Source organism: Orcinus orca, chromosome 9, assembly GCF_937001465.1.
Source record: "Orcinus orca chromosome 9, mOrcOrc1.1, whole genome shotgun sequence".
NCBI classification, from domain to species: Eukaryota; Metazoa; Chordata; class Mammalia; order Artiodactyla; family Delphinidae; genus Orcinus; species Orcinus orca.
In genome coordinates this window covers 6,828,284-6,856,101 of record NC_064567.1, presented here as the reverse complement: position 1 = coordinate 6,856,101, position 27,818 = coordinate 6,828,284, and the positions used below count along the sequence as shown (strand labels likewise).

The following is a 27,818-nucleotide window of genomic DNA, read 5'->3' as shown; positions in this document are numbered from 1 at the left end:
CAGTATATCCTTGTAGCTTATTTTATGCCTAATAGTTTGTGCCTCTCAATCCCGTACCCCTGTGCTTTCCCTGTCCCCATTGGTAACCACTAGTTTGTTCTCTATATCTGTGAGTCTATTTCTTTTTTGTTATACTCACTGGTTTGTTGTATTTTTAGAGTCCACATATAAGTGACGTCACACAGTATTTGTCTTTCTCTGTCTGACTTATTTCACTTGCATAATACTCTCCACGTCCATCCATGTTGTTGCAAATGGCAAAATTCCATTCTTTTTTATGACCGAGTAGTATTCCATTGTATACATGTACCACATCTTTATCCATTCATCTGTTGATGGACGCTTAGGTTGCTTCCATATCTTGACAATTGTAAATAATACTGCTGTGAACAGTGGGGTGGAAATCTGTTCCCTTCTTGTACTGTACCTTTGCATACCTTAGATTTTGTTCACTCGTGAATATCTGAGTAGCCTCCATGTGCAGAGTCTACAGAGGGAGGGATGAAAGGTTAAATCAGATTTTGTTCTTGGGCTCACAGGCTGTCAAGGGACTTTAATAGAAGATAGAAAATGAAGCTAAAATTCTGTAAGAGAACAATTACATTCAAGTTGCAGGACATTGGGAAAGGCTTTATGAGAGATGACATTTGAGCTGGACCTTTAAGGATGAGATGAAGGACATTCTAAAAAGGAGAGACATGACCAAACTAGACCTTATGGGGCATGTACCAATAAACACCAATTCATTCGACTTGTCTGGAGGGTGGGGTGGGAGGAGGGGAGTAGGGGGACGTGGTTGGAAAGAGAGGTTGGGGTCAGACTAAGGAGTTTGGATTGTATTGAGTGAGTAATGGGGAGCTGAGAGTTTTGAGCAAAAGGGTGACCTGAATCTAACTGCGATTTGGGACTATTAACCTAAGAAGAGGTACAGCATGCTTTTGTCGTTGCCGGGGTGGGGGATATGTTAGAAGGTTTTTGAGTGAGAACAGCAAGAGCCAGTGAGGATCTGACTGGGTGCCGCTTCAGCGCGAAGAGAGTGATGGACAAGATCACCGAGGTGGAGTCAACAGGAGGCGATGCTCTTTGAAGGCGGGGACCAGGTCTTAATTGTATCCAGATTCCACAGCTCTGAGCATGGGGGCTTCCCACATAGATGGTCACAGCACGTTTACTGAATGAACAGGTATAACAGGAATTCACAGGATAGGGAGCTCAGTGCTGTCTGAACTAGGGAGGGCTTCGTGGAGGAAGGGGGATTTGGTTATACTTCTGGTCTCCCTCTTCTAATACTTCCCCTCCTACCACTTTACAATTCTGGGTGGGTCCACTTTCTAATCTAAAGGTAGGGTGAGGGGGCCACGGGAATTCTCTCTGAGCTGCCCCATCTCCTGGCTGAGGGCACTAGCACTTGAGTATCTTGACCACCCCCCAACCCTACGTGACCCTAAGGTGTTGTTTTAGTGGCCCTCACCTGACCAGCCCACCTTCTGCAGCACAGGCCGATGGCCAACTGTCTCAGAGTGGGCTGCACCTGGGTGGAGTCACCCCTGTCCCTGCAGGGTCTGTGCCTGTACTTTGGAAATCCAGTGTTGTCAACTCACCCAGAGGTGTTCAGGCCCTGGAGATCTGATCTAAAAAAGAGCAAATCCACAGGAGACAGATTAATAACGAAGGATGCAAGTAATTTTAATTTATATTAGAGCTACACCTGGCCTGACACCCAGGCTGGTCTGCTGTGGAAACCACATTATGGTGTCAAGTTTCTGTATTTTTTGTTCAATATATTTATAAAGTCAGAGCGTGGGAATGAGAGGCAGCTCTGGGAGCTAATGCACAGGGCAGTGTGATCATTCAACCAGTAGAAGCAGCATTTCATGGCAACTAGTTAGAAATGAAATTCTGGACTCCTACCCACTCCAGCCGCAGGCCTAGAAACTCTGAGACCGGTGCCCAACAGTCTGTATTTTAACAAGCACTCCAGGAGAGCATGATGCACACTGAAGTTTGAATACTGACTTACAGAAACTCTTCTAAAAAACGCAGACCAGCTGTCAAAAATTAGGGCACTCTTCCCTGAACAAAGCTTGTTTAATACAAGCATCTTCCTCTCCAATCCATTTTCCAGACTCTTTCTGTTTGCCTTGGGCATTAACTCTTACTTTATGAGATCACAACTTATCAATTTATAAGAAATTTATAATCCTTAATATATTGGTCTTACCCCTGCTGAGAACCGAGGGATGCTCTTCCTGTCTTCAGCACAAGTTTGCAAACTGTCTTAAGGTCAGGTTACTTCAACAAGGATTTCCACAATAAACAATGCCATATATTGATTTGACTTCTTGTTACCTTAAAGTAACACTTCCTAACCTTGCCCCAAATTCTACGGGTGCACCTTACTTGGAGAAGGTATCAATTTACTTATGTTCTTATTATATTGATTGACCACACTTTTGCTTGGATCAAATACATGGGCAAATCATTTTCTCCCTCCCTCCCAAGAGAAAAATACTAAGAAAAGAAACAAAAACAAAGCATACACACAAAGAAACAAAACTGCAGAGTAATTTCTAGTGGGAAGAATTTCCGGGCTTGTTGGACAAAGAGTGAGGTGATTGGGAAATGCAGAAAAGATAGAAAATAAAAGTTAAATGGCATGCAGCATATTTTACTTTATATTCAGAGATTGACAGGTTTTCCAGAGCAAGGCTCGGTGGGTTGCAGATGAGGAAAATAGGTCCTAGATTGAGTCGTTCATTCAAGATGCCTCAGGGCCTGAATTAGTGATGGATTTACTCTTGCTGCAGAGGATCCCCAGCTGGTGGCTGATGCGCAAGTGAAGACTGGGCGTGGCAAAGAGGGCTTCAGAGCACTCTGCGGAGGATGCTCGAGTCGCGTGTCTGCTGGGAAGGTGGGCCCCAGGGAAGGACGAGGAGACCCAGGGTCCCCAAAGGGAGGTTTGGGGAGGGAGGTGGGGCTTTTTTTTTTAAGGAAATAAAATTTTCCTGAGGTCTATTTGTTCTGAAAAACTAATAAAGTTTAAAAACCCTTATTGATCCCTCCCACCCCCCTGGCTTTTCCCGGGCAAAATGTATAGTCACTTTGGGTCCATTAGAGGTGTTCAAACGGCAAATCAAGTGCATACACTTGCGATTACCCGGCAATGACGGACCTTCTTCCCCCAAAGCTTCGAAGTTTCCTGCGCGTTTCCTTTATTAGCTCCCTGACTGGATTGCCCCAGCACCCCGGAGAGGGGTTAGGGTCCCACCGTGCCGGCCCTGCGCGTGGCCCGCGCCGCTCGGCCCAGGCCCGAGGGTCGCCTCCACCCGAAGGGAGCCCGTCTGGAGGGCCCCGCGGCGCGTGAGGCCCGGCGTCGACTACCGCGGCCCAGGAGGGGGCGGGCACCCCGCTCCCCCCGGGAGACCCCCGCGGCCGCCGGGGCGGGTGGGCGCAGAAGGCCGCGGGCCGCGGGCGTGCGGTCCTTCGGGCTGCAGGGGGCGCTGTGCGCGCCCTCGGGCAGGGCCGCGAGCGCAGCTCTTGTTTAAAGGGCCGGCGGGGCACGTGGCTCGGACGCAGCTCGCGGCCGCCCGGCAGGAGCTCCGAGGCTGGGCGGCTCAGCTCCGCCTCCGCCGCCGCGCCGCGCAGCGCCGCGCCGGGCCCGACAAACCGGGCCTGAGGAGAGCCGCCCAGAGAAGGACGCGGGCAGCCATGGCCGAAGAGGCGCCTGCCCCGGTAAGCGCCCCCGCGCGGACGCCCAGCCCGGCCAGGCCGCCGACTCCACCGCCGCGTGGGCCCGCGCGGGTCTCGGTCGGGCGGCCCGAGCGGCCCGCGCGCCGCCTCCGCCCAGGCCCGCGCGTCGGGCCCTCTCGTGCCGCCTGGCCGCCCTCGTCCGCCTCGTCCGAGCGGCCGGGCGGCCCAAATCGAGGCCGGGCGCGGCGGGCGGACGGCTCCGACGTCGGGGGACAGGCCGGGCTTTCTAGTTACACTTAAGATGACAAGCCCTCGTCTTTGAACCGAATGGCTGTTTCCCCGCCCCGTCCATTGTCTCACTGGAGGTCCGGCGGCCCCGGAGGCAGGCAGCGGGGCAGGGGCGCCGGCCCCATTCGGTTCTGACGACCGAAGTCTGGGGCTCGGGGCGGGGAGCGGTCCGAAGTCGCCCACCTAGCAGAGGCCAGAGCCAGACGCCCACCAGGGGCTCCGGAGTTACACCCCCATTAAGGTGCCCAAGTGTTCTTCTGACACCTAAGAGGTGTTGAGTGCTGTTTACTGGCGGGATTGTAGGTGTGGTGCTTTCGTTGTTGTTTTTCGTTTTTTTGTTTTTGTTTTTAAGATTAGTTCAGCAGATGTTACAATGTTGGCTGATAATGTGCAGTGTGTCCAATTCGGAGAAAATAATCTGTCCTTTTTTGACATACTCGAAAAACATTTGTAAAGAGCTCAATAAACGGTATCTACTATTATTAATACATCTTAATAAAGTGTTTGAAGCCGTGATCTTTCTGGATGCTGATTATTGTGGATGATTTTTAAGGAGGAACTTTTCTCTCCTCTTTAACTAGTGAGTTTGGTGTGTGCTTTTTTTAAGGGTCCTCTGACTGCGAGGCAGAAGAGGATGGGAGTTCTTGGCGTTTATGGCCCCCAGGAAGGCCCTTCTGTAGGGGGACAAGTGACCTTTTCAGCTCCCACTTAGCCCAGGGCCACTTTCTCAGTACTCTTTCTGACCATTCTTATCCACCCGCCCCTTTTCCTCTGCTGTCTTGTGTATCACCTGAGATCCCAAGAAACTCCTCAAACAGGACAGATTTGCCCTCAACTTCGATAGCCCATGGTATCACACTGTTATTTAATTTATTATGACTATTTTTTTACAAAACTTTTCTCCAGGAGAAGGAAGAACCACATATTTTTTTCTGCATCCCCATTGCTCGTTTACTATGACAGATGTTCAGTCATTGTTATTGGATGAATGTGTTGTTCGTTTAGTCAGTCGCTCATTCAGTAGGTATTTATTGAGCGTCTTCTATGAATGAGGCAGTCTTTTAGAAACTTACGTCATCATGGAGCTTATGTTCTCATGGGGGAAGCAAACCATAACACAGGCATACACATGGCATGATCATAGATTATTAGTGCTGTGAAGGAAGGGACTAGCAGGGGGCCTATGTTAGATGTGTCCATCGGCGAAGGTCTCTTTGAGGCAGTGTTTAAGCTGGAGCCTTATACGAGAGGGAGCCAGGCGTACAGAGAGGTGTGGGAAGAGCTAACAGAAAGGTGGAGGAGAGAGCTGGGTGCATCATAGGAATCCAAGGAGACCAGGGTAGCTGGAGTGTAGTTGATAGCCAGGAGGATATAAGCTCAGGGAGGTAGGCTGGGATACGATACGAAGTTTAGGTTTTATTCTGGGTACACGGGAAGCTGTTGATCGGGGACTAAAATGATCTAGTCTGTGTATTTAAAAGATTACTGATCACCCTGTGGAAAGTGTATTGTGGGGGGAGAAGGGCGAACTGGGGAAACCAGCTGGGCAGGATTGCAGTGGTTTGGGGGACAGATGATTAGGATTTTGACTAGTCACGGCAGAGAAGGAGAAAAGAGGATGGATTTGAGATAGTTTCAGAAGTTACACGGATAGGACTTGATGGTGATTTGACCATGAGGATGAGTGCAGTGAAGGGATGAAGTGTCAATTCACCTTTCCAACAAAGCTTTCAGCGAGATGAACTGGGACTGAGACTTTGTCATCAGGCACCAAGGTAAGCTGAGGCACTGCGGGAGCTCTTTTCCGAGATGCTGAAGGACATTGTAATGAAAGAGGTGGAGGACAAGGGCCATATGAACTGCTGCATCCCTGAGCCAGAGCCACCATCGTCATCATCCCCCTCATGATCAACAACACAGGGCTCACATTTATTGAGTGTTTGCCATGTGCTATTTACAAAGATGGTACCATCAATTCTCACAATCCTATCATGTAGGCACTGTTATTACCCCCATTTCATAGATGTGGGATTGAAGTTGAAATGCTTAACAAACCTTGCCAAAGTCAGCGAGCTCGTGAGCAGTGGAGCTGCCAGCTGCACTCTGGTTGTTTGACTGCAGAGCTTCAGAGTTTCGGAGGAGGAGACTGAGACCCGGAAAGGAAGTCACCTGTGTGAGGCCACGGATGCTTTCCTGCTTTGGCCATGCCTTTCCTCCTGTTCCCACTTGCTAACACCCTGGTCCAGCCAGTGTTTCCTTTCCTAGAGGCTGGATGTCCCCCCTCCCCATCCCTGGCTGCCTGACTGGTCCTCAGGATCCCAGATGGGGCTTCACCTGGGCAGGTGCCATTCTGAGGTTTCTTTTAGAGATGGACATTTTGACTGGATCATTCTGATAACATCTCACTTTTCTCTTGTGGACAGGCTCCAGAGAGAGACAGGCAAATAGGGGATGAAAGGCCTTTGACGCCTTCTCCATCACCCCAGCTGGCTGCTGAGAAGAGTTCATACCTCTACTCCACGGAGATCACGCTGTGGACGGTGGTGGCCGCCATCCAGGCGTTGGAGAAGAAGGTGGATTCCTGCCTGGCCCGCCTGCTGACTCTGGAGGGGCGGACAGGGAAGGCCGAGAAGAAGCTGGCCGACTGCGAGAAGACGGCCGTGGAGTTGGGGAACCAGCTGGAGGGCAAGTGGGCGGTGCTGGGGACCCTGCTGCAGGAGTACGGGCTGCTGCAGAGGCGGCTGGAGAACGTGGAGAACCTGCTGAGGAACAGGAACTTCTGGATCCTGCGGCTGCCCCCAGGCAGCAAGGGCGAGGCCCCCAAGGTAAGCCCTGGGCGCCGGGGGTGGGACAGCCCGTGCCCGTCAGCGTGCGGGTGAGCGTGCGTGACACTGTGGTTTCAGGTGCCCGTGACCTTTGATGATGTGGCCGTGTATTTCTCTGAGCCAGAGTGGGGCAAACTGGATGAGTGGCAGAAGGAGCTGTACAAGCACGTGATGCGGGGCAACTACGAGACGCTGGTCTCCCTGGGTAAGGCTGTGTAGGTGGCACCCTGGGCCTCGGTGCACAGATGGGCCTCCTGTGGTCTGGGTCTTGGCTTTGGCTTCTGTTCCTCTGGGGGTCTCTGCATCTCTGTGGGCAACTGCATGGTGGGTGTGCAGTCCTGACCCAGCTGCCTCTGTTCTGTGTGCAGATTATGCCATCTCCAAACCGGATATCCTCACCCGGATGGAGAGGGGAGAGGAGCCTTGCCCTGAAGGCCCAAGGGGCCGGGAGGAGGGGAGTGACAGAGAGGAAGCACGCCCAAGGAGGCTGGGCGCTGGTGAGTGAGGGCAAGATGGGGGCGTGGCTGGGGACAGTCCATTCATGTCCCCAGCCTCCTGTGCTTCCGACCCGTGAGGCCAGGACGGAACGCAGGCTCTTAACCCAGGGTGGGCCGCGCCCTAGCCCCCTTCACCCGTTTCACCTACCTCCACCCCTCACCTCTGACAACCGCCAATCTGTTCTCTGTATCTATGACCTCATTTTTGTGTCTTTGTTTTTAATAGATTCCACATATGAGTGAGATCATACAATGCTTGTCTTTCTCTGACTTATTTCGCGTAGCATAATGTCGTCAAGGTTGTCGCCAATGACAAGATTTCATTCTTTTTTGTGGCTGAATAATATTCCGTTGTATGTATATGTGACATTTTCTTTATGCATTCATTGATCAGTGGACACTTCAGGTGTTTCCATATCTTGGCTATTGTATATAAATAGTGCTGCCGTGAGCATCAGGGTGCAGATATCTTTTTGAGTTAGTGTTTCTGTTTTCTTTGAAAGAATACCTGGAAGTGGGATTGCTGGATCATATGGTAGTTCTATTTTTAGTTTTTTGAGGAACCCCTATAGTGTTCTCCATAGTGGCTGCACCAATTTACATTCCCACCAACAGGGTACAAGCGTTCCCTTTTCTCCACATCCTTGTCATTTCTTGTCTTTTTGATAATAGCCATTCTAACAGATGTGGGGTGGTATCTCATTGTGGTTTTGATTTGCATTTCCCTGATGGTTAGTGATGTTGAGCATCTTTTCATGTGCCAGTTGCCCATCTGTATGTCTTCTTTGGAAGAATGTCCATTCAGATCTTCTGTCCATTTTGTAATTGGATTTTTGTTGCTGTTGAGTTGTGTGTGTTCTTTATATATTTTGGAAGTTAACCCCTTATCAGATGTATGACTTGCAAATATTTTCTCGCATTCAGTAGGTTGCATTTTCACTTTGTTGATGGTTTCCTTTGCTGTGCAGAAGCTTTTTAGTTTGATGTATTCTCTCTTGTTTATATTTGCTTTTGGTGTCAAATCCAAAAAGTCGTTGCCAAGACTGATGTCAAAGAGCTTACCGCCTGTGTTTTCTACTAGGAGCCTATGGCTTCAGGTCTTACCCAATTGCCTTTCTTTTTCTGATTGTGAGCCTTATCCTTCTGGTATAAAGTTCCCCGTCAACTTTTCACCTAATGATTTTATTAGACATTGAAGATTGTTGCCTGGATTCATTATTTTATTAGGGTTGCAAAATGGTGAAATTTGGTCATTACTTTTGTACCTAATAGATGAAATTTTTTTTTTGGTACGCGGACCTCTCACTGTTGTGGCCTCTCCCGTTGCGGAGCAGAGGCTCCGGACGCGCAGGCTCAGCGGCCATGGCTTACGGACCCAGCCGCTCCGCGGCATGTGGGATCTTCCCGGACTGGGGCCCGAACCCGCGTCCCCTGCATCGGCAGGTGGACTCTCAACCACCGCGCCACCAGGGAAGCCCTGAAATTCTTTTATAAAGAATAATTTCCCTAACTAACTTTAGTTACCTTGAAATATAGTCTGTACAGAAGAGGCAGGATAGGTGCTTAATTCTTTCCCTTCATCAGTTTTTAGAATGAAGAGTTGCTTCCTTAGACGCCTCCAAAGGTGACCAATACTTGGGCTTTTCTTTCTTTTTTTTTTTTTATTATTATTATGACTTCATAGATTGTTAAGTATTTTATACATGCAGTCCTTTGCAGCCGTTACTTTCATGCTTAAGTTGTCCCATTTTTAGCTCTTGGGAGCCCCTTCAAGTTGACCTATAGGTCATTTTGATGTAACTTTGATGGCGTTCAGACACCGTAAGATGTTCTAGTTTCATCTTGTATATTTCCTTCCCCAGACCTGGAATAAGAGTTTCTCCAAGAAGTTTTATTTCTTTCAATAAGGAATGGTATTCTGAGACTGCAGTATGAGTTCTAGTAGTTGCTAATTTTTGGCATTACTTCTAGACCTTCTCAGAAAATATGTATTTTTGAGAAGAAAAAAATCATGAGTTCGTAATGATATTTAGAATTCAAATTTAATGTCCTTTGATTTTATACTTGTATGTCACTTTTACATGGACATCTTAAATTCCTCACTATATTAGCATAATTACTTATTTGCATTATTTTGTATCCAAATCTTAATATTTCATTATCCTATAATATCTTATTTGGAATAATAATAATTTGGAAATAATTTCAAATAATTGAGTCTGTATTACTACTAACAATTACACTTCTAATTGAAATTTGAGATTTCTTTGCAGCTCTTTTTGTCATCTGAATGCATATTTCATTCAGGACTTAATAGACAAAATAATGCCTTTTAAAGTCGCTTGAAATAATTATTTTCTCTATGTGGTTATGCCACCAACTTGATATACAGTTAAGTTTTTTTGTTTCTGCTTAATTTTACTTATTTATTTAATTTACTTATTTTTGGCTGCGTTGGGTCTTCGTTGCTGCGTGCGGGCTTTCTCTAGTTGCGACGAGCAGGGACTACTCTTCATCGCGGTGCACAGGCTTCTCATTGTGGGGGTTTCTCATTACGGTAGCTTCTCTTGTTGCGGAGCACGGGCTCTCGGCACGCGGGCTTCAGTAGTTGTGACACACAGGTTTAGTTGCTCCGCAGCATGTGGGATCTTCCCGGACCAGGGCTCGAACCCGTGTCCCCTGCAGGCAGATTCGTAACCACTGTGCCACCAGGAAAGCCCCTGCTTAATTTTAGGTTTTTAGCGATGGCTCTTTTTAATTATGATTTAATTTAACTTTTTGAACATGTAAGACATGGTTGCAAAGTCAAAATGATTTAACAGGATACACTCAGGGAGGTCTCATTTCCACCCTTATCCCCTCCCTCTCCCTATAGATAACCATTTTTATTAACTTCTCGTTTATACTCCAGTGTTTCCTTTTGAAAATATCACTAATACATAGATACCTTTGTATTCCCCCATACTATTTGTGTTTGAAATACCTCATAGCAGTATGTAGAGATCTTCCTAATTTTTTGTGTGAATATGGAATGTTCCATGGTGTGATATACCATAGTTTATTTAACCAGTCTTCACTGATGGATTATTTGGGGAATAGCCAGTATATTGCTGATATAATTAATGCTGTAGGAAATATCTTGTGCATAAATGAGTTCATATTTTTGTCAGTGTATCTTTGGGATACAGTCCAGAAGCTGGACTGCTGGGTCAAAGGTAAATGAATATGCAATTTTTAAAGAATTTATCACCAAATCCCCCTCCATAGGGGTTGTACCATTTACATTCCCGTCAGCATTGTGAAAGAGGGCCTCTTTCCCCACAGCCTTGCCACTAGAGAATGTGGTCAGACTTGCCGGATTTCTGTCTGCATAATAGGTAAGTACTTCAGTGTAGTTAAGAAAATAGATTTATTAGAAATAATTCACTCATTTAAAGTATACAGCTCAGTGCTCTCTATCATATTCATAGATAAGTGCAGCCGACACCACAGTCAATTTTATAGCATTTTTGTCACCTCAAAAACAAGCTCTGTGTCTTTCAGCTATCACCCTGACCCCCTTCCCAGCCCCCCAGCCATAAGCAACAACAAATCTGCTTTCTGGCTCTGTGGACTTGCCTATTCTGGGCATGTCGTGTAAACGCAGTCACGTAGTACGTGGTCTTAGGCGCCTGTCTTCTTTCACTTAGCATAATGTATTCCAGGTTCATCTATAGTGAGCTGTGCATTAGCACTTTATTTTTTTTTCCTATTTTATTCAAATACATATAACATAAAATTTACCATAGCAACTGTTTTTCAGTATACAGTTCAGTGACATTAAATACATTTACCATGCTGTGCCACCAGCACCACCATTCATCTCTTTTATTCTTTTACTGAAATTCTGTACCCATCAAACAATAACACTCCCCGCCTTTCTCAGTCCCTGGCAGCCACAGTTCTACTTTCTGTCTCCCTGAATTTGAGCACTCTAAGTACTTCATACACGTGCAATCGTACACTCTTTGTCTTTTTGTGGCTGGCTTATCTCACTTAGCACAGTATCATCAAGGTTCATCTATGTTGTAGCACATGTCAGAATTTCCTTTATTAAGGCTTTTATTATACTGAGGTAGTTTCCTTGTATTCTTAGTTTTTTGAGTAGTTTTTTTATAAAAGGGTGTTGAATTTTGTCAAATGTTTTTTCTGCATCAGCCGAGATGATCATGTGGGGTTTTTTCCCCCCTTCATTCTCTTAATGTGGTGTATTCCATTGCTCCAGTTTCATATGTAGAACCATCCTTGCATTCCAGGAATAAACTCCACTTGGTTATGATATTTGATCCTTTTAATATGCTGCTGAATTCGGTTTGCTAGCATTTTGTTCATATTGGGATATTGGTCTGTAGTTTTCTTGTAGTGTCTGTCTGGCCTTGGTAACAGTGTAGCTTTGTTTGTTTATGGCCATTTTAATTTTTTATTCTGTGAAATATTCATGTCTTTTCCCGTAGGAAGCTTTTTTTAAAAAATAAGTTTATTTTATTTATTTATTTTTGGCTGCGTTGGGTCTTCTTTGCTGCACGCGGGCCTTCTCCAGTTGTGGCGAGTGGGGCTACTCTTCGTTGTGGTGTGCGGGCCTCTCGCTGCAGTGGCTTCTCTCGTTGCCAAGCACGGGCTGTTGGCATGTGGGCTCTGGAGTGCAGGTTCAGTAGTTGTGGCGCACAGGCCCAGTTGCTCCGCGGCATGTGGGATCCTCCCGGACCAGGGCTCGAATCCTCGAATCCGTGTCCCCTGCATTGGTAGGCGGACTCTCAACCACTGCACCACCAGAGAAGCCCCCTCACCTAGGAAGCTTTTTAAAAATGCATACTTCCTAGGCCCACCCAGAACTAACTGATAAGAATCTTGGGGGGCTCCCCAGGGGATCTTTATACACCAGCCTGGTGGAGGACCTGGGATTGGGAACTACCGTTGAAATGTTCTGAGCCAGCAGTCCTTAAAAAGCCAGACCTTTGGTCCTGCTGTGTCATGACCTGTGTGGTACTATCGGATAACGTAACATGCTATATATATCATTTCCTTTTCTCAGATATGGAGGCTTTAGTTTAGAATCTAGTTACTAGACGATCAGTAAAGTTCACTGAATTATCATACGCTGTGTTTGACCTGATGCTCCAGGTGACTGCATTTAGCCACTCCCCAGAGGCTCCTGGGAGACCTCTGCGTTGCCCATAGTGTCACTGATTTGCATTCCCCAGGCCTTCCTCCATATCCAGAGCACACCTCCAGCCCAGTCAGCCCTGCCCAGAAGGAGCCAAAAGAAGGTCAGGCCTCCAAGCACCAGCAAGACTCAGAAACAAGAGTAACCCCACCCGAAACGAGCACCGGTGAGTGAGCGCTGGGCAGCCGTGTGAACAGGACCAGACAAGCGGTACTGAGCATAAGTGCTGCAGCTCGAGGCAGGGAGAGGTGGCTGGGGGCTGGGCCAGGCCGGGCAAGGCTGGACAGGTTTCCTGGAAAAGGGGCCCCTGAGACGGGCCTTAGAGGTAGATTTTGCTGGGAACACAGGGTATTTTCAGCGGGAGGAAACAGTCTAAGCAAAGGTATGGGTTACTTAGGTATGTTGGGGGCCAGGTACATTGATCGGGCTGGAGTGAGGGGAAGGGCACAGGAGGGGGACATTGGGTCTCTTCAGGGTTCTTAAGACAATCCCGTTAATGGGGCAGTACGTGCCGTATGCCTAGCAGAGTGCCAGCACGTGTGCTCCTCAGTGAGTGTCCTCTTCTGAAGACCGGTGAAGCTCCAGTCACCGCTTCCAGTGTTCTCTGCTTTTGTTTAAAGGAAATTCTTGCCCATCCTGTCACAAAAATGGAGTATATTCAGGGGGCATTTAGCATAGCACCTGGCAGGTAACCCAGAGCCTTGTTTTCTGTCTCCAGACTGCTCTGTGCTGGCTTGGCGTCCCCCTCCTGCCGGCCCGACCGTTCAGTCTCTGAGTTGCTTTCTATCCAGTTACTTCTGTGCATCTTCCCCACTGAATATGGGCCCCTGCAGTTGGAGGTGACACCCCATCCCCGCTTCCCTGTGTCCATCCTTCCCAGCCAGTGTGTAAGAGGACTGGGACCTTCTCATTGTCCTTTTGCTCTGTTGCAAACCCGGTGCTGTGCCCTGGGGCCTCCCCAAACCCTCTGTCCTTTTGAGGCCCATCAGGGCGACCCCCAGATGCAGAGGGGCCAGTTGTTAGCACCACCTGCATGGGAATTGGGGGTGTGGCCTTCCCCGGTCTCCGCCCACCTCTGAGCAGAGGCTGCGGGGTGGGGCACCTGCCACCCTTGGGACAGAACCCAGCGCTCCCTCTTCCTGGGCCTCAGGCACTTGAGCGTGTCCTGGACCTGCTAGGGAATGGCTGGGTCTCCCTGTGGGAGCCTGCTGTTGGGAAAGGCCCTCATGGGACTCTCTCTCACAGGACCACTAGCCAGCACTAGCGTTTTGTCCTCGGTTAAACGGGAGGAAGAATCTTCAGATGGGGAGTCACCCACCTCCCCTCCCAGGGACATCCTGCCCGGCATGGGGCCAGGTGAGTGAAGGGAAGAGGCCCCGTGGCCACAGCAGAGCCTCGGAGGAACTCGGGGGCCCTTTGGGAGTGGGTAGGGGTTGCATGATGGACCTGGTAAGGGGTTTCCTCTTGAGGGCTCCCTCCCTCACCCCCCAAGTATTACTTCCCTGGGGCTCTGGGGACCCAGGTCACCTATGGTCCTGTTCCTCCCCCATTGTGGTCTGGTCTGGCTGGAAAGGTGCTGCTTAAAACAAGCTGTGTGCCACCAGGTGTGGCCTCCTCACAGCCACCCTGTGAAGTGGCCCAGCCCACAGCCTCTGGCCTCTTGCAGCTGGAGTCTGGAGGCCTGTGATTTAAATTTAGCTCTTCCTGCTTAGAGTCTGTGTGTTTTCTATAAACCGGGCTTACCTCCTGATAAGCAGGAAAAAAGAAAGCGATTATTGCCTATTTTGGCCCAATAGAAAGGGATCCAGCTGTCCTCCCATTCCATGCTGGTACCTGCTTCGGTGGGAGGCAAGCATGAGATCTGGGCCCGCCTTGGGGTTGTGGTGTGGCTGCAGATGGGCTGCAGTTGAAGAGATCTGGGAGCCTTGGCCTTCACAGAGAAGAGGGCCTGAGACCCTCACTAATTTCTAAGCCCAAGACCACCATGGGGGCCTCTTCAGTGCAACAAGGTTTTACCTCAAAGTTTACAGGATTCTTAGACTCTTAACGATTCTGTAGCTGGAGGACTAAATTAAAAACAGTGGGTCATTTCTGACAGAAATAAAGTTCTGCCATGAGTTAATTTGTGAGGATTACTGGGTGAGCGGTGAGCAGAGAACACAAGGTCTTGCTCTCCGGTGCTGCCCTGGAGGTTCACCAGTTAAGGCGTCTCTTCCTCAGTGGCCTCCCGGCTTGCGGTTTAAGCTCAGGCTTCAGCAAGAATAGAAATCACTCTTGTCTTGGACCTTGGAAGTTGCCTAATGAGGGCTGTAAGTTTTCATTCTAATAGGCAGCGGGCAGGGTTCTCTGGTCACCGTTGAGAAGACTGTGCGGTCTAGCAGCTGAGGCTGCCGGATCCTGGGGGATGGTTGGCTGGCTCCAGAGGAAACCAGAGGTGGTGGGAGAATGCCGGGTTCCAGGCAGGGCTCTGCGGCCAGGACTGGCCTCCTCAGCGACAGGGACCCCTGGAGCTGCTGCTGAGACCACCTGTCGCTGCCTGAGTCCCACCTCAGAGTCAAGTGTGACCCACACTGAGGCCCAGCCGGGAAGCCCAGGACTCGTGCCTGCTTTCTGTCAGGGCAGGTGGTGGATGCTTGGTGTGGATTTGTTACTTGGCTGCGTAGCTCTGAGGGGGGCTAAGTCACCCACCACCTCCAGGCCCGAAGCCTCTTACCTAGTCTGGGGGCAGTGGTGGCCCGCAGGGCTCATCGTCATTCACAGATCAGAAGTAAAGTCGTCAGAACTTTGGGGGTCCCGCATGGTCAGCATGCCGCAGGGCACAGGACGTAGGCCTCCCTTTGTCTGCCTTTCATTTTCCCACCCATCTGCCTCCCCGGTCTGACCCCTGACCCCAGCTCCTGGGTTTGCAGCAGTGTTTCCCTGCTCTGGCCGGGAGCGCTGGGAGGAAGAGGGGCCCGGGGAAGGCTGGGGGGTGGGGGCGGGGCTGGTGTGGCTGGAGCACGCCGGGAGGCCAGGACTGGGTCTGTGGCCCGGGTGGGGGCCGGCGGTGTGGTCCGCTTGAAATCAACGCAGACTCCATTTGCCAGGTGGTGGCGGTATGGTCATCAAGACGGAAGCACAATCTGAGGACGAGATGATGCCTGAGCAGCTCTACCTTGGGGAGTCCCCGAGCCAGCCAGAGTGTAGACTCCCCAAAGGGCCCAGGAGCAGGACCGGGGGTTCTGGCCGGCCTCACTCGGGGGCAGCGCCCAGGGTGCGGGCAGGGGACCCTCTGCCACCGGGGGCACCGGGGAAGGGGGGCGAGCCGCCTCGCGTCCTACCCCGCCGGCGAGAGCGGGCCTTCCCCTGCCCTGACTGCGGACAGAGCTTCCGCTTGAAGATCAACCTGACCATTCACCAACGGACCCACGCGGAGGAGGAGCAGCGCGCGGAGGCCCGGGGCGGCTCGGCCTCCGGGGCCGGGGGACGTGCCCAGCCCGCGCTGGAGCCGGGGGAGGTGGTGGTGCCCGGCCCCGTCATCCGCTGGCTCCCAGAGGGGCCCGAGGGCCGCCGCTGCTTCGTGGGGCGGAGGCCGGCGGCCGCCAAGGTGTACCACTGCAGCGAGTGCCTGCGCTTCTTCCAGCAGCGGAAGAGCCTGCTGCTCCACCAGCGCCTGCACACCGGCGACAGCCAGGGCTGGCCCGCCTGCCCCTACTGCGGCAAGGCCTTCCGCCGGCCCTCGGACCTCTTCCGGCACCAGCGCATCCACACGGGCGAGCGGCCCTACCCGTGCCCCGAGTGCGGCCGCGCCTTCAACCGCAACCACCACCTGGCGGTCCACATGCAGACGCACGCGCGCGGCCAGGGCGGCCCGCACGTTCCGGCTCCCCCAGCCCGCCTCGGCAGCCCGCCGCTGGCACGGCCCAGCCCCTCCGAGGAGGGCTGACCGGGCAGGAGCCTGCGGGGCACCCCCTGCTCCAGGACCACCTCAACACCGGCGGAGCCCTTCCACTTGTGCCTGATGCTGTTCCTCCTTCTGCGATGGCTTTGGAGAGATCTTTTTACATGGGAAGCAGTGGCCTTTTTGATGACAGAGTGTATGCGTGCCAGATGCCTCAGTTTCCTAAGTTTGTCACTCTGCTGCCTTTTCTACATTCCTGACTTACACAGGGGCCACTAAGGCTTAGGGGATGCCAAGCTTTGGTGGGGGCCTTTGACGGGTACCGTGGACAGGCAACAGGACCAGAGGCCATGGCCTTTCTAGTAGGGGGTGTTCGAGACACGGAGAGCCTGGGGTTTGATTTTATACACAGAGGTCTTGGCCTTCTGTCAACACGAGAAACAGCAGAGTGGACAGACAGCCTGAAGAATAGGCACTGGAAATTTGAGTTTTCTACTGTTATTTTGAAACTTTTTTTTATGGAGATTTTCTAAGTGCTTCTGTAAGTATTGTGTGTGGTTGTAAAGGGGACCAAGAACTCCTGAGGGGCAGGGATGATTCTGCCACCTCCTTGTGTATGGGGGTGGCAGAGGGACTGTCCAGACCAGCCTGGGAATGCCTGTTGATGGGGGTGCCTTGGCTGCTGCCCTGGAAACCAGGTGTCTTCCCAGGTGTGTGTTCCTTGGCCTAGACTGATTCCCAGTATTCCTGGTCCTTTCCCCAGTGGGTGTTCACATCCATGATTGACTTTGGTAATCAGCTGAGAGCGGGGAACTGCAGCCTGGAGTGGATGACATTTCCCCCAAGGTCTCAGTGTTCACGGGTGTGCACGCTCCATGGACTGGACCCCACCTGACACCTGGGGGGTGGGGGAGGTCAGGTGCAGAGCGGGCCCAGGAAGTTCCTCCCGAGAGGAAGATCCTGGTCTGAGTGAGGCTGGTCAGCCCACGTGGACTGTGGGGTTGCCAGGCCTGATGTGTCACGTTAAAGGAGGGGGTTGTCTTCTAGAACTTGGGGCTCATGGCAGAGTTAGGCCAGGAGATCTAGGGGAATCTTTTAACCACCTCCGTCCTCGTGTTACTTGTCTGTCGAAGGTGGTAATGACCCCAGTGCATCCTACCTCACCTTAGAGTTGTCAGGGTCATAATAGATTTAGAGGCAGCGGGACAAATAGGAAGCCTGATTTCGACCTTCCTTTCAAGTTCAGGGCCCCCTTTCTCTTTCATGTTGATCTTCCAGCCCTCTTCCCAGTCAGAATCACTCAAGAAGGACCTTTATTTTCTGGAGTGAGTGGAAGGTCCCACGGGTGCAAAGTGAGGTAAGACTTTCCCTTTGGGCTATATCCGCCTGGAGCCTTTTGTACCTCAGTGGAACAAATTCTCACCAAAGCAGTGAGGTTCGAACTGTGGAGGTTCGGGCTCTAGTGTCGCGCCTCATGGAGAAGTCTCGGTGGCACCTAGCTTCTTGTGCCTCTTCAGTCACACCACTTTGGGCGCTCCCTATAAACCAGCCCTTGGTCTGGGTGACTTTGAAGCTGGAGTGATGGGTCCTCAGCTCTTCTGATTGTTGTCTTATTTATCTGGCACTATGTGAAGTGTCCAGTGTTCAGGCCTGCTTCCAGGTGCCTGGGTCCCTGGCTGTGCCACTTCCTCTTGCCCCCCTCTGACCCTCATACCTCTCCTAAAGTCCTGAACAGGGTTGGGGGCAGATGGAAACATCGCTGTCATCTCTGGGGCGAGAGTATACGCGTCAGTGACTGCTCAGCCAAGCTCCTCTGGGCTTGGGAGAGGCGCCCCCCTCCCCTGCCATAGATCCTGCTTGTCTGCTCTGGTATCCCCCAGCTCTTGCCAGGGCCCCGCAGTCAGGGCTGGGCTGTCAGCAAGTGCTCAGACAGGATGTGGTGCTAGTGAAGCTGCTGAGAGCTTAGCCCTCAGCTGCAAGAGCTAGTCTCAGGTGTTTCCTTGGAAGGCCTCAGGGCTCAGAGTTTCCAGGCTTTTCTAATGCTTAATGCCCTGTGTAAATACGCAAACTCTTAACAGAAGCAGTAATCACTGTGCAGTGGTGCTCCTCTTCTTCCAAAGCATTCAATGTGCCGGGCTCCCGGCTAGGCCCTGTGAGTTTGCCTGGCACTCACTAGGTGTTCAAAGGACATTCTTTACACTGAGGCTGCGTGACCTGGGAGGCTGGAGCCTGGTCTGACCCCAGTCTCACTCCCAGCTCTGGGTCTCGGGTTCCTCATTTGTAAAGCAAAGTTGGGGTTCTGGTGTTAAAAGGCCCGTTAAGAACTGTGACAGTGGTGAAACCTTGGCCCCATCAGTGCTCAATAAATATGTTGGACTCTGTACGTGCACGTGACCTGGTTCCTGCTCTCTGGGAGTCTGCGGCGGTGCGGAAAGTCCCCGCCCGCCACGCGGGTGGGCTGCTCGGCCGAGCTCGGGTCCGCATCCACGCTTGAGAGCGGCCCTCGCGCCGGGCTCTCCCACGGAGCTGGCGCCCAACCCTGCCCCGCGCCCACAGAGCCTTGGCGCACGCCGCGGGGGCGGGGCCTCCGGGCCGGCCAATGGGGGGCAGGTTCCGGGCTGCCGGGGTCGCCCGCGCAAGGGGCGGGGGCGGAGCTTCCCGGTCTGGCCAATGGGGAGCCGCCTCCGGGCGGCGGGGTGGGGCCCAGCTCGTAGCCCGGGGCAGCGCTGCTGCTCGTCCGGGTCCTTTCTTTCCCGCGCGTCCGGAGCAGCCCGGCCCGACGGCCGCGAGAACACGGGAGAACTTGCAGAGAGGCCGGGCGCTGGCCTGTGTGGGCCGCCCGGCGGCGGCGGCGGCGGTGGCGGCGGCTCCCCCGCCCGGCCGGACAGTGCAGGGCCATGGCCGAGGCGGCCCGGCTCCGGTGAGGGCGGCACTCACAGAGGCTGTCCTGCCCCCACCCCGCCCCTCCTGGAATTGGGGAGGCTCAGCCTGGGTAGAGGGTCTAGGAAAAAGACGCTTGAGGCCGAAGGGCCTGAGGGGAGCTGTCTGAGGTCTCACGATAAAATCCCTTCTCCTTTCTTGGCCCCGGTTTGCTCGCCTATAGACTTAACCACAATGTTTCCGAGGTTTCCGCCAGCCCTGACGTTCTGTGACCCGGCTCAGGGGCTCAGGGTGGGTGTGTGGGGCGGATGGGCTGTGACCATCCTCACTCCAGAGACACTCCAGGGCCCCCCTCCTGGACCTGTCTTTCAGCCCCCATCCCCTAAAATCGTCTCAGGGAGACCGTGACCCCATTCTCATCCCTTTCCCAAGCTAAGATCAGTGCTATTGTCTGGTGACCTTATTTCCACTCCAGTCTAGGCCCTTGGCTTCCTCCCGTCAGCAGTCTTGCCTCTGGCTGTGAGGGTCGTGTAAAGCTCTTCTAGGTATGAACTCTGATTCCTATCAGGATGTATTTGGGTGTCTGCTCACTCGTTTCTGAAATTCCCCAGGGTGTCCCTCCTATTGCTGCTAGGAGGGGTCTGCGTCATAGAGGACTTCTGGTTAGTGGCTGAGGCTCAAGTTTGAGGCCATCCCTGGCCTGTGTGACAAGAGCTATCAAGATGAGGTTTTTCTATGTCTCTGAAGCCGGAGGAGTCATCTCCTGGTGGACATAACTTTGAGATGGTTTTAGGTACATTCCTGGATGCCAGATTTGTGACAGGGCACTGTGGGGAGATAAGCTGTTTTGTCCCTAATCTGTGGAAGTGGGGTCTGCCCCCTCTAGGCTACACCTTATACCGGTCAGAGACCAGACTCAGAGGTGGAACAGTTATGCTGTGAAGGAAGGAAGGGACAAGTGTGTGGTGACCAGTCCCTAGCATGTGTGGGACACTTGGCTAAGTGCTTTTGTGGAGAAGGTGTTGGGGGGCCTCAGGTGCACAGAATTGGATTAATCACAGTCTTCGGTTTATAAACATTATGATCATTGGTCCACAGCCTTTATATTTGTTTTAGTGATGTAATACGTGCCAATATAATGCTCCCTGAGTGCTTTTCCGTACCTACAGTGCATTTCAGCCTCGCAAAATGCACAGGATTCAAATGGCAGCATAGGTGTTGAGTCAAGTTCTAGCAGAATTCCATTTCCAGGAACGTTTCCATTAAATATCAGTTGTCCCCACTGAGGCATTCATGAATTTCTTATTACTCCTAGTAATACACGGTACATTTTCCACCTCCTGTGGCAGGATATTCTTTGAAATATTTCTTTCTTCTGACCACTCTTAAATGCTGGCTTTTGACTTTCTCTGGCTCCATCACCTGGCAGCTAGGACCTGGCCTCCTAGTGTGGAGACAACCCTGAAGCTGGTTGACAAGGCACCTGGGTCACGGGGACCTGATATCTCAGGCAGGTTAGGAGGTCACGTACTAGTAAATGTCAGGGTGGAAGTGCCGTAGAAATCACATCACCAAGGCCAGAACAACAGGGCCTCGCTCACCTCTGTGCCCAGGAATGTGGGCAGTAGGTTTGCTCTAGAACACCCAGGAACTGAAATAGCAATCTGTGTGTACATTGGTCCCCTGAGAAATCTTCTGGATCTCACTCACTTCCTTTCTCCTGCTGGGCTGTGTTCTTGGGTGAAGTGGTTGGTTAAATAATTGACTAAGTTTATACCACTATTATGTGGTAGGGCTGGGATTCAAATTCCTTATACTGACTGTCCATTTATGATGGTAATGCTTTGTCATACCATTTACCATTACCCCTGGGTCTTGGTTCAAGATTCTTCCCACAGGAGCTCTATGGGGTCAGTGTCTGCTGTCTTTGACAGTCTGCCGGGTGGGGTCTGTTTGGAAGTCTGACCAGTGAGGCCTTCTAGCACCTGGAAGAAGTTTCCCCCTATTCCAGGGGATCCTGACCTTTCCGTAGCTGGGAATGGCTCTGGGCCCCTTTCCTGGTGGCTGACGCACCTCCTCGTGTCTAGTTGCAGGCATGGCACATGGGGACTGACCTCCAACGAGAGGCCCAGATCCAGTCTGCAGAGATTTCCCTTCTGGCCATCTTGGCTGCCATTCAGGCTGTGGGGAAGGTGGAACGGCGGCCCATCCGACTTCAGAGCCTGGAGAGGTGAACAGAGACAGCCAAGGAGAAGATGGCTGTGGAGATAAAGAGTCCGCTGGAGGGCAAGTTGGGATCCTGCTGCAGGAGCACGGGCTGCTGCAGAGGTGGCTGGAGAACATGGAACAGGCAGCAAGGGGAGCCCCGCAAGGTACAGGAATTGGGTGTGGGTGGAGAGGGCCTGCTTGGACTCAGTGGGGTCCTCAGACTCATAGTGGAGGGAAGCCCGGTGGCTGCCAAGGCCTGACCTCTAGGTGCCTAATGCTAGTCACCAGTTGACTTTAAAGGGCTTGAAAAACGTCGGGAGGAAGGTGTGACATGGCAGAGATGTCTGCTGTGGCGGATGGCGTGGAGTTGGTTGGGGAGGGTGTGGCTGTGCAGCAGTGGTGTGCCTGCTACTCCAGGAAGACCTCTGAGCATGAACTCAAGTAGGGGAACTCACAGGACGTGTGTGTGCACTTAGGAGAGGGGATGAGAACCTAGGAGCCCTGGTCTTGAGTCCTTTTAGACACTGGCCTCTGCCCTTTATCTGAAGTAAACATGATGGAGATGCTTTTGCAGTTGCCCAGTGGTTTGGCCAGTGATGCCTTGTGGTTTGGGGCGAGAAAAGAGGAGACTGGAGCTGGTTTTAGCTGTTCTCTGAAATGGCTGGTGACTCACGTTGGCGCAGGTGACCTGTACTTCTAGGTGTGGGCGACTGCAGAAGATGGGGCCACGCGCTTCTTAGAGTCGGGGTGGGGCAGCCTGGGAGACAGGCAGAGGAGCTCCGCGAGCATGTCGTGAAGGTGAGCCCGGGTAAGGGGCCAGCCGGGCGACTTCCAAGCCTGAAGTCCTTGGAATAAAATCCTTTATTGAATCAAATGAGCCTCTAGGATCTGAGAGCTGGAAGCACTTTGAGATAATTTGACTGGCCCTCTGTCTTCAGGCAGGTAGAAGGTATCCTTGATTCTCGTTTTTAGTTTTTATGAAATGAAATGCAGGGAGGTTAGCTGTCTTGCCTGAGGTCTCACGGAGACTAAATATGAACTGGCCTCTGCTCCGCACTGTCTGCGCTTCATGTAGCACCAGAGGCAGCTCTTACACACGCATCTTCTCACTTGCTGGCGAGCTAGGGCCTCTCGTTATCTGTATTTGCAGACCTCGGGCTCACCGAGCTGTACTCTGCACACTGTGAGTACTCCAGAACAACTACTGAATGAAGGATTCTTTGTGGGCCCCAGGCCCAAAAAAGGAGGTTCAGTCCTGGAATATTAAGTTCTTCAGGCTGTGGATTAAGAATAGGTGTGCATGAGCATGCGTGCTTGTGTAAGACACAATTAGATCTAAGTTTTTCAAGCTACCCCGCCCCCATTCCGTCCCAGCTTGCACCCCCGGATTCTCCCACTGCTTTGAGCAGGTAAGCAGCTGGCTTGTGTCCACTCTCCCCTCCTAAGGGGGCTGAGGCCCAGAACAAATGACTTACTTGCCTTCACCTGGCCGCCAAGGTTCCTCTTCGGGAAGGGCGTCCAGCATGCTGTGAGGCCATGGGGAGAGGGAGGATGTGGCCTCAGGGGAGGCGGGGACTATGTGGAAGGGAGGACGGCGGGAGGCCTGCAGAGTGGACGGTGCGCCCAGCTGAGAGCTGACTTCCAGGCATGCCTGACTCCCCCTCCCGGACCTGTTTCCCCGTCTGTCGAATGAGGTGGCTGGGCTGTGACTTCGGGCTCCTCCTGTCTCTCTTGGATTCCACTTCTTCCCTTGTGAGGGCAGCGGGATGTGCCTCCCAGCTTTGGTCACCTGCACTGCCGGCCGGGGAGCCTGGGAGCACTTGTGCTCCGCCTGAGACACGGCGCTTTTCCCCCCGCACATCAGGAAGAGGGGCAGATCCTGCGCCAGACCCCTGGCTGCGGCGCGCTCTCCCTTCCAGGCTTGCAGAGCTGAGCCCCGTCACCTCGCTTATGGCATACGGGCCCGTTTTCCTCCCTCATAGACTGTGCCGCCACCGAGCCTGAGCTGTGGAGGTGGGAGGGGAGGCCCTCGGAGCCTGGCCTCCCACCTTTGCCTGCTGAGGGCAGCCTGGTGTCAGGGGTCCGTGTTTCTGGAGAAACAGAGGGAGAGGAGAGTGGGATAAGCTGCTCGATGTCACACAGCTGACGGTTAGGGCAGGCCCAGGTGTTCTGGTGCCCAGGGAGCGCCTGTGCCACTTGCTGCACACATATCAGTGTGGCCTGAGATGGCCCTGGGAGCTTGGGGGAGCGGCAGAGGGCAGACCAGACACCCAGTCCTGAGACTGAGAAGGTTGTCGTAGAGCAGGCAGAGTCCTGAGGGCAGACATGGGCGGGAAGGTGGCCTCCTTCTGAGACCTTCTCTGACCAATATCTGGCCCCGCGTCTCTCAGCACCTGCTCTCAGGTGCCCCTCACTCTGCACTCCAGCTCCTTCTTCCTTCTGTCTTCTCCTTGGCTTCAGTCTCCTTGTGGGAAGGCACTGAGTCTTTCTGGAATGTCCCCAGCACCTAACACAGTGCCTGGCACGTGTGTAAATATCAAATAATGAGTGATTATTAAATGAATGATGAACCAAATAGGAGCTCAGTTTTCTTTATCTTTCAAATAATAGCACTGGATCTGAAATGCAGTTTTCAAGGCTTTTTAAAGGCGAGGAACCCTTTATTTAAATGACAGCTAGAAACAACACAGGGCAAAGTGGGACTACCCTGGTTGAAGCAGGGGACAGGAACCCAGGAGCCCTGTTCTCTCAGGACATAAGGGATCATGCCAAGACACCTGTTCCTTGCTTTCTAGACTCTGACATTTTATTTGGGGAGAAAGCCTTGCCTTTGAAGCAGGTCCTTCGAGTAGGTAAATTAAGTTACCATGAGCTCAGAGCTGGGAAGAAGGTAGGTATTGACCAGGGTATTGAGTGGCTGGCATGTAAGACTGGTGCTAAAAGTGGCATTTTCAGACTCCCGCCGGGACGGGGCACGACAGCAGGACAAAAGAAACAACGAGTGAGAGGCTGGCAGGCAGGGTTGCTCTTGTGGTTTCTGACCTGTCTCTGTGAATGCCATTACTGCAGGAACCTGGGAGTTGCTTCCTCCTCTGTGGGGCAGGGAGTGAGCTGGGCCAGCCCCGCAGTCAGCCTGTAGCCACCGGGGCTGGGCCCCTACAGCAGACGTGTCAGGACTGGGCTGTTCACAAGCTCCTAGGGAGATGCAGAGCATGCAGGGCCTAGTCGAGGTGCCCCGGCTGCAGAAGCCCCCAGCCCTGGCTCAGCTCTGCCGTGGAGCGGGGCTTTGCTCTTGTGTGGGGCTCGAGTGAGCATTGGGAGGCAGAGGAATGAGGTCTTCGGGGGACTCGGCTACCATCCTGTGGTCTGGGAGGTTCCTGATGTTTCAGAAGTTACTTCCTTGCATTCCACCCTCTCTGTAAGCTTTTCCAGATTCATTAGGAGAGAGCTGTGCTTCCTGCCTAACCCCCAGGACAGGCCCTGCTCCTGGGAGCTGTTTCCACACACTCTGGCTCAAACCTGCGGGCTGACAGAGTGTGTGCAGATTGCTTTATTTACTTGTGTTTCCAGGGGCAGGCTTCTCTTACTGGAATTCTAGGACAGGTGTATCCTGTGTTCTCCGTCAGGAGGTCTGGGCGTTGAAGTTCCAACATGTTCCTCAGGGGATTCGGAGGCAGGTCCACATTGGAGGACCAAGGTTGGAGATCCCTCTGAACAGGCTAACCAGCCTCTAACCTTTGGAAGTGTTTGCTTTTTGACTCTGCAAACGTGTTCTTACAAGAATACATTCTCACCAAGAAAATGTATGCACGTGAAGCTGAAGGGCTCTCTGTGCTGGCCACCCTCCATCCCCAGCCCTCTCTCCAGGGTCTCCACTATTGTCATTCTGGTGTGTAGCCTTTCAGCCTCCTTCCTTATGCATTTTCATACATGTAGGTAGTGCGGAAAAAGGTTTAAAAGGGGTTAAAAACCACGCATACCATACTGTGTGTATCATTCTGCAGCTTGCTGTTTTCACTTAGGAATATGTCTTAGGGACCTTTTCCCCTTGGCACATTTTGATCAGCTGCACTCTGAGAGCCTGGACTCGGCTGCATGATAGGAACTTCGTTTCCAGAGCCCTGATTAAGTGTGGCAGCCAGTAACAGAAAACTACTAGAGCTCATCAATGAATTCAGTAAAGTTGCAGGATACAAAATTAATACACAGAAATCTGATGATTTCTATATACTTAACAATGAAAGATCAGAAAGAGAAATTAAGGAAACAATCCCATTTACCATCGCGTTGAAAAGAATAAAATACCTAGGAATATACCTACCTAAGAAGGCAAAAGACCTGTATTCTGAAAACTATAAGACAGTGATGAAAGAATTTGAAGACGACTCGAACAGATGGAGAGATATACCATGTTCTTGGATTGGAAGAATCAATATTGTTAAAATGACTGTACTACCCAAGGCAATCTACAGATTCAGTGCAATCCCTGTCATATTGCCAATGGCATTTTTCACAGAACTAGAACAAAATATTTTAAAATTTATGGAAACAAAAGAACCTGAATAGCCAAAGCAATCTTGAGAAAGAAAAATGGAGCTGGAGGAATCAGGCTCCCTCACTTGAGACTACACTACAAAGCAACAGTCATCAAAACAGTATGGTACTGGCACAAAAACAGACATATAGCTCAATGGAACAGGATAGAAAGCCCAGAAATAAACCCACGCACCTATGGTCAATTAATCTATGACAAAGGATGCAAGAATATACAATGGAGAAAAGACAGTCTCTTCAGTAAGTGGTGTTGGGAAAACTCAACAGCTATATCTAAAAGAATGAAATTAGAACATTCTCTAACACCATATTCAAAAATAAACTCAAAATGGATTAAAGACCTAAATGTAAGACTGGATACTATAAAACTTCTAGAGGAAAACATAGAACACTCCTTGACATAAATCGCAGCAATATCTTTTTGGATCTGTCTCCTGAAGTAATGGAAATAAAAACAAAAGTGAATAAATGGAACCTAATTAAACTTAAAAGCTTTTTCACAGCAAAGGAAACCATAAACAAAACAAAAAAGACAACCTACAGAATGGGAGAAAATATTTGCAAATGATGCAACCAACAAGGGATTAATTCCCAAAATACACAAACAACTCATACAGCTCAATATCAAAAAACAAACAAACAACCCAATCAAAAAATAGGCAGAAGATCTAAATAGACATTTCTCCAAAGAAGACATACAGATCGCCAACTGGCACATGAAAAGATGCTCAACATTGCTAATTATTAGAGAAATGCAAATCAAAACTACAATGAGGTATCACCTCACACTGGTCAGAATGGCCATCATCAAAAAGTCTACAAATAATCAATGCTGGAGAGGGAATGGAGAAAAAGGAGCCCTCCTACACTGCTGGTGGGAATGTAAATTGGTGCAGCCACTATAGAAAATGGTATGGAGGTTCCTTAAAAAACTAAAAATAGAGTTACCATATGATCCTGCAATCCCACTCCTGAGCATATATCCTGAGAAAACTCTAATTCAAAAAGATACATGCACCCAGTGTTCATTGCAGCACTATTTACAATAGGCAAGACATGGAAGCAGCCTAAATGTCCATTGACAGATGAATGGTACATACACACACACACACACACACACACACACACACACACACATACATATATACATGTATATATTATATACACACACCATGGAATATTACTTAGCCATAGAAAAGAATGAAATAATGTCATTTGCAGCAACACGGATGGACCTAGAGATTATCATACTAAGTGAAGTAAGCCAGACAAAGACAAATATCATATGATATCACTTACATATGGACTCTAAAAAGATGCAAATGAACTTATTTACAAAATAGAAATAGACCCACAGACATAGTAAACAAACTTACGGTTACCAAGTGGGGAAGGGGTGGGGAGGGATAAATTAGGAGTTTGGGATATACACACTACTATATATAAAATAGATAACCAGTAAGGATCTACTGTATAGCACAGGGAACTATACTCAATATTATGTAATAACCTATAACGGAAAAGAATCTGAAAAAGAATATACGTGTGTGTGTGTGTGTGTGTGTGTGTGTGTGTATAACTGAATCACTTTGCTGTACACCTGAAACTAACACAACATTGTAAATCAACTATACTCCAATTTTAAAGAGACTGTGGCATCCAGGAGCAAGTGGCTAGGCTGGCTGTCCCCGAGCATGATGGTGTCAAAGTTGCCTGCGTGCACCACAGAAACAGAAGAGCTGTACCCTGTAGTCCTGGGGACAAAATCTGGCATGGTGTTGCGAGATGTGGGC

At 50.9% G+C, this 27,818-nt stretch overlaps 1 protein-coding gene and 1 long non-coding RNA gene across 2 annotated transcripts; both read left to right on the top strand.

The window, feature by feature from the left end:
* Positions 1-335: 335 nt before the first annotated feature.
* ZNF783 (zinc finger protein 783) lies at positions 336-18,766 on the top strand. The gene is made up of 7 exons (XM_033412669.2): positions 336-3,732; positions 6,402-6,803; positions 6,882-7,008; positions 7,172-7,300; positions 12,541-12,669; positions 13,749-13,859; positions 15,590-18,766. The coding sequence occupies exons 1-7, from the start codon at positions 3,709-3,711 to the stop codon at positions 16,426-16,428; spliced, it is 1,761 nt and encodes a 586-aa protein (XP_033268560.1). The 5' UTR covers positions 336-3,708; the 3' UTR covers positions 16,429-18,766.
* Positions 18,767-21,529: 2,763 nt separating this feature from the next.
* Positions 21,530-27,600, top strand: LOC125965378 (uncharacterized). Its single transcript, XR_007479168.1, has 2 exons — positions 21,530-21,635; positions 25,042-27,600. It is a non-coding gene; the product is annotated as an uncharacterized LOC125965378 (long non-coding RNA).
* Positions 27,601-27,818: the final 218 nt, after the last annotated feature.

Excerpts from the sequence above, each read along its gene's own strand:
- ZNF783 (XM_033412669.2), top strand. The coding sequence starts at position 3,709 with ATGGCCGAAGAGGCGCCTGCCCCG. Across the intron at positions 3,733-6,401 it reads CCGAAGAGGCGCCTGCCCCG|GCTCCAGAGAGAGACAGGCA; the intron begins GTAAGCGCCCCC and ends TCTTGTGGACAG. Across the intron at positions 7,301-12,540 it reads CCCAAGGAGGCTGGGCGCTG|GCCTTCCTCCATATCCAGAG; the intron begins GTGAGTGAGGGC and ends TGCATTCCCCAG.